Below are 6,028 nucleotides of genomic sequence, written 5' to 3'. Positions count from 1 at the left end.
GGTGGGGGTGGTGGAGGGACCGCAGCACCGTCTCCGGGTGGAGGAAGAGGAGGAGGGGGAGGAATTCCGTCGGCAGCGGTGCCGTCTGTGGGCAGGGGCGGAGGAGGAGGTGGCGCGGGGGGGACGGTTCCCTCTGCGAAGGCAGGTGGAGGAGGGGGGAGGTGAGCAAATATGTCCTGAACCAGAGGAGAGTCAGACTCAGCAGGAGGAGGGAAGTCCGGCAGGGGGATGCACTCCTCCTCAGCGTGGAACCCTTCGTCTACATCCTCCTCTTTAGACGCCCCTCGGGTGGTGCTTGCCGCCCTCGCTGTTTTCACCTCCGCTGCAGCTTCCAGGGTGGGGTCCACCCCCCCGAAGTTCAGGAGGTCGATCAGCTCGGTAGCTTTGCGGGACGCCTCCTTCTTCATCCGCTTGAGCTCAGCGTCCCGGCGCAGCTGCAGCTCCTGTTTGGACGACTCGCAGAGCTGCGACACCTCATCCTCCCGTTTCTTCTGCAAGCGCTCGATCTCTCGTTCAAGCTGAAGGATCTCCTCCATTTGGCGAGCTTCATCCTAAGGAAAAAGAGTGAAATAGTTAGGATCAAACACATCGAGTTAGAAATATGTGAAACATTCCATAAAGTTTGTGAATTTTTGTTTCACTTTGTACTGATACATAATAAAATGTAGCACTTGCCTCAGATGATTTCCCGTTATTCTCGTCTCCTTCCTTCTCTTCGTCTTTCTCCTCTTCGCCCGTCTCTTTCCTCTCCTCCTCCTCCTTCTTCCTTTGCTCCTCCTCCCTCTTCCTCTTCTCTTCTTTAAGCTTGGACACACGGGCGCGGGCCACCTGGCCTCTCCTGTGTCTCTGCAGCACCAGCGCTGCCTTGCGTTGCTTGACGAAGCGCCTGCGTTGGATGTGCCTCCGGAGGTGTTTCTGCAGGGTGACGACGCTGGTGCGGACCTGCCTGAAATGCTTCCTGTGGAGAAAACGGAGCGCAAACATGAATTAAAAGCCTAGTATTCCTTGAAGGTATCCACATCATGCCAGAGTTTAAAACCTTCTAAATGACGTCACGTATGATCTCATGGAATGTTGAAAGAAGTGATCTTTTATCACTTGAAGTATGTGTTGAGCATGACTCCTGGCTTTCAGCACACTAAATTTTAGCTCAATATCTGTAAACGTAACTGAGATATAACCATTTTTGTGCTGGCTAAGGTTGATTAAATGTGGTGGCCATTTTTGACTGAGTTTACTCCAAAAGTTAACCAGTGGTAGATGTACATTCAATAAATCCTTTCTGACAGTTTCATTAAAATACGTCCAGTAGTTCATGACATATTTTGCTAATGTTCCAGACAAACGAACGCACACGTTGACCCAGGCAAAAGAATTATTGCCTGCCTTTTTAGCGAAGGACGATAACAGAAACAAAGGGGGTGTCACATTCTTTCAGCTTCCCACCATCCGCTTTAAAACATGACTTTGATTGAGTCTTACTTTGCAGAGAAGGTGAGTAGGTGGGCTCGGATTATCATGGCAGCTTGGCGGCGAACTTCATCCCTGTCCTTCTCCAAAAGGTGCTCCAAAGACTCTTTCATGAACACCTACAGAAGCAACAGGAGCAGGTGGGAATAGCTGAAGACACTGAAGGATGTCTCCGAGTCCAGAAGAACATTTCCTGGCCTTACCTTGGTCTTTCCTAGCTGCCACTCCTTCTTGGTCTTGTCATATTTGAATAAAAAGTCTGTGCTTCTTTTCTTATCGTCTCCCGCTGCTGGAACCTTGTCTTTTAAAATGATCTTATACCTACAAAAGAAACGGGATGGATTGAAAAAGACTGGTCTTAGCTGTAAAGCTTCAAAAGATGGGTGCGTGCAGATGCTGGGACACTTGCCGTGAAAAAAAGTCTTTAAAAGTTCTGCGAACGGGGAAACCAGCGCGACGGATCTTCACTGTTTCCAACATGCCGGAATATCGTAGCTGGTTCAGGACGATCTCTGGGTCAAACACATTTGGATTCTACCAGGATAATAAGATGTACCATTAGAGACAGGAAACAATCCAGCAATGAGTTAGATATTAAAGTGAATCAGAGAACAGATAGTATTTGTAAGAACCAAGACTACAAAGTGACCTTTTCCATATTTGGTTTAATGCAGCGAATGAAGAAAGGATTGGAAACACTGAGAGTGGCCATGAGAGCGTGAAGAGAGTCCTGAGGAGATGAAAAAAATGAAATTAATTGTGAAATATATTCTATATTTACATATTTTCCTAAAGATTTTCATACATAATCATCCTCTCAGCTGATGTTTTATTATATTTTTGTTATATTGAAGTTATATTCCCAGCATCTTGCGCTAAAAAAGGTCAGTTTCTCACCCTGAACTGGGAGCTCACTGTGGGTTTGCGTCTGGCTGTTCCCATCTTCTCCTCGTTGTTCCTGCTGCCAACCTTCTCAAACAAGTCGTAGATGAAGTCCTGTCTACAAAGCAACAGAAAAAAGAAGGAAATTACCAGTTTTTTAAAGTCATATCACTGGAAATATATCAGTGTGTGTCTGATTATGGTGATTGAAAAGATAAAAGAAGAAAACAAAGGCTTTCAAATGTATACATTTTGATTTTTGTAAGCCTTTTATTGAGATTTATATGAGAATTTGGCTGATGAAGTGATCTGTATTATTGTCAAAAACACATTTCTATGTATTTTTAGTGACTGAGCTTTTGTAATTTACAATATTTTAGTTCATTTGTGGTTTTACATCAGGCAATAAAAGTAAAGGAATTCAATTTGAGATCAACATAAATCAAATCAACGATAAGCATCAGCCAAAGTCTTGTCAAACTACAAATGTTTCTGACTAAAATTACCCTTCTGTCCTCCCAGCCCCTGCTTTGTGTGTTTCTAACCTGCTGTCCTTGAGCATGTTCAGGATGTCGTCTCTGAAAGTGTCTCTGTTCTTCTCCAAGATTCCTCTGACATCATATAAAACCTGCTCAAACAGGACATATTTCACAAATTCAGAACAATTGTCAAAGTTTGTGCATCGAAAAGTTGCTCATTTCTTCTCAACTCGCCTCTCCGGCGTAATGTTTGATGCCGAACTGATGATCTGCAACTCGGGGCTTCACAAAGTAAGGGTTTGTCTGCAGAACACCAACAACAGATACAAAGTGTATAACAAAATTCAGCCCAGCAGATGAAGATTTGGGGATTTATGAGCGAGTTGCATGAAAAAAAAAATAAATAAATAAAACGTGTGACTAACTCACTGAGTGCCTGCTGTGCAACTTCTCCAGCAGAGTGAAATCTGTGCCTTTGGGGAATCGGCTCTCTTCATTTACAAGTGCCAATAAGCCGAGTTTCTTAAAGCAGAAAAAAAAAGTAAAAACAGCACAATGTTACTAGAAGGAATCAGCACTAGTTTAGATATTAGTATTAGAGGAACTTCCAGAAAGCATTAGTGACAGGGACTGTCGATGTTAACCTAATTCAAGATGGCTGCTACAGCTAATTAACCTTAACAAACACAAAAATGGCTACAACTCAGCCAATTTTTAAGATATTGAGGTAAAATCTGGTGTGGTAGTAGTTACAGCTGATCCTCACTGTATAGTCCAAGTGTTAACAGACTGCATGAGGTCTTTGTTTCAAACTTTGTATTAACTATTAGCAAACAAAAATGATTAAACCTCATCAGTTTAATAGATGCTGAGCTAAAATTTGATGTGGTAGTAGCTGAGAGTCAGTACCAACACATACCCATACTCAAATCTTGCGATATTTGCGTGAGGTTAACGCAAATTTTATTGTTTGACCAAAATGTCTACAACTCCTTTTCTCTTTTAACATAAAATATTCCTAGTTTAAATCTCTGGTATGAAAGTCAGCCATATGGGTTCTTTCAAGGAATGTTGGGTTATTAATTAATATTTTTTACCTTCTCTATCAGGTCAAGACACTCTGCATTGTCCATCCAGTCGATTGCTTCCCACTGAACACCTTCCCTATGAGAAGAAACGCAAAACGTTGTTTGCTGACAAAAACGGGGTAATATCATCATGTTTTTTGTGCTGCTGCTGAGTCATTAAGAAGCAGCACCTTCTGCTATAGTCACCTGTTGTATTCCAGCTGCTCCAGGGAGAAGATGTGCTTGTTGAAGTACTCCTGTAGCTTCTCGTTGGCGTAGTTGATGTTAAACTGCTCGAAACGGTTCACCTGCAGACAAGGAGACACGTTCTGCATCGTTATATAAAGATCAGGTTTAGTTTGTGAGAGAAAAACCACAAGAATCACCAAAAGTGCTAGTTTTCTTCATCCACTGCATTGTTTTTTTCAGGCCTGTACTTGCCTGTGTGTTGGGAAACCACAAGCCAGATCTGGGAATTACCATAAATGATAAAAGAGCTGCGCCTCCTAAAACAAATGACCATAAATGCAGGAAAAGCTGTGCCAGCTGAACTCCCTAAAATGAATTACCTGACTCAGTGGGTATATAAATTAAATACAAGTTGTTATATTTAATTTTACTAAAATATAACAACCAGTCTGGGTCTGGATAAGACTTCATCTGGGCCCCGATCTGGACTGGAGTCCTCAATTTGGGGACCAGTAGTCTGGACTGATTTTTAATTTTAGCTATAGTTTTAAAGAAGTGAGTGACGACAAAAAGAAATGCAATTAAAAACTGAGCTCTGACCTCAAAGTTTTCAAAGCCAAAGATATCAAGGATGCCGATGGATTTGAAATTTTCTTTTCCTTTGATTTTCTGGTTAATCTTGAGGATGATCCAGGAGAAACACTGTGAATATAAGGCCATGGCAACAGAGTCCCTGGAGTCAATGGCCTGCAACACAGAGAATAAAGCTTAAAAGTGTGTTTGGACAGGTGTTTGTGCGCAAAAAAGATCTACCAACAGAAAACCAAATGTGCATATGTTTGCTGACCTGCTCGATAGTGAGAGGGGAGCAGATTTCCTCTCCTCTGAGGATTATGGAGCGCTGAGTCAGGACCTCGGACAGCTGGAAGGCATCCAGACCCAACAGTTCGCTGGCATTAGTGACCACTGGAAACACAGGCGAAGAAGTGTTACACTCTTACAATCCCTCTAAATCATCTTGTCACTCGTTTTACACAAACATCACCCTGCTTGGTGGTGATCTGGGCTCCTCCGGCAGTCATGAACTCGATGTTGCCGAGCTGCAGGACTCCTGACAGCAGCTTGAACATGTCCCTGATCTCCTCCTCTGAAAACTCTAACACCTTCAGCGCCTCCTGCTCAAAGACAAGAACAGGAAACGGTTAAGGGCTCTCCGTTTAAAATACTGATTTCAGTTCTTTGCAAACAAAGAGACAATTTTAAGGTCTCTGTGTCTGGGAAGTGAAAAACCTAGCCTTCCTTAAAGAAATACATTTCAGCACCTTGCATTTCAAAGTTTTAAACAATGACCTTGTGTGATCTGTTAGCACTCAGAGTATGTAATAAAAATGACTCTCAGCTACTACCACAGCAAGTTTTACCCTTATATCTGTAAAACTCACTAATTTATAGCAATTTTGGTGTTGGCTAAGGTTGATTAGCTATGACAACCATCTTGAGTCTGATTGACACCGAAAGTTAGTCAGTTGTAGACGTACATCCAGTGATTACTACCTGAGGGTTTCATTAAAATTCCTTACAGTGGTGAGTGAGATATTTTGCTAACAGACAGGCAAACAAGCACACACACAGACACAGGCGATTACACAGTCGCTCGCCATTCATGGCAGTGGGTGATAATAAGACCACCGAGGTTTGATTAGAAGGAGAAATGTCATTTCTCAGAGGTGGATGTCAGAAGACATGATCAAATACTTGCAGTTGCAGCTTTACTTGCAGAACAACTCTCAGAAAACTCAAATGCACTTCAGGTAATTCCCTTTGGAGTGAAGCTTATTTCTTGCTTTTATAGTTAGAGCAAAAGAAAACAGTCTGTTCTTTGCCCTGGAGCTCTTGTTGAAGACAAATACTGAACACAATCATAACCGAACAGAGGAAATC

At 42.6% G+C, this 6,028-nt stretch overlaps 1 protein-coding gene across 1 annotated transcript in view; it reads right to left on the bottom strand.

Moving 5' to 3' along the window:
• The window catches only part of myo10l1 (myosin X, like 1), a 39,559-nt gene that overhangs the window by 9,244 nt on the left and 24,287 nt on the right, over positions 1–6,028 (bottom strand). Inside the window, exons 10-24 of the mRNA XM_025005653.2 lie at positions 5,133–5,262; positions 4,935–5,053; positions 4,688–4,834; positions 4,106–4,206; positions 3,929–3,995; positions 3,261–3,353; positions 3,066–3,134; positions 2,898–2,980; positions 2,368–2,470; positions 2,120–2,200; positions 1,880–2,004; positions 1,674–1,791; positions 1,483–1,589; positions 676–958; positions 1–551 (exon numbers count right to left, since the gene is read on the bottom strand). The exon at positions 1–551 is cut by the window's left edge and continues 364 nt beyond it. Of these exons, the coding sequence (XP_024861421.1) occupies positions 1–551; positions 676–958; positions 1,483–1,589; positions 1,674–1,791; positions 1,880–2,004; positions 2,120–2,200; positions 2,368–2,470; positions 2,898–2,980; positions 3,066–3,134; positions 3,261–3,353; positions 3,929–3,995; positions 4,106–4,206; positions 4,688–4,834; positions 4,935–5,053; positions 5,133–5,262 (2,177 nt within the window). The remainder of the gene's footprint in view (positions 552–675; positions 959–1,482; positions 1,590–1,673; positions 1,792–1,879; positions 2,005–2,119; positions 2,201–2,367; positions 2,471–2,897; positions 2,981–3,065; positions 3,135–3,260; positions 3,354–3,928; positions 3,996–4,105; positions 4,207–4,687; positions 4,835–4,934; positions 5,054–5,132; positions 5,263–6,028) is intronic.

The sequence above is a fragment of the Kryptolebias marmoratus genome, linkage group LG10 (assembly GCF_001649575.2).
Source record: "Kryptolebias marmoratus isolate JLee-2015 linkage group LG10, ASM164957v2, whole genome shotgun sequence".
NCBI classification, from domain to species: Eukaryota; Metazoa; Chordata; class Actinopteri; order Cyprinodontiformes; family Rivulidae; genus Kryptolebias; species Kryptolebias marmoratus.
Note: the sequence above shows the minus strand (reverse complement) of the source record. Positions and strands in the feature narration are given on the sequence as shown.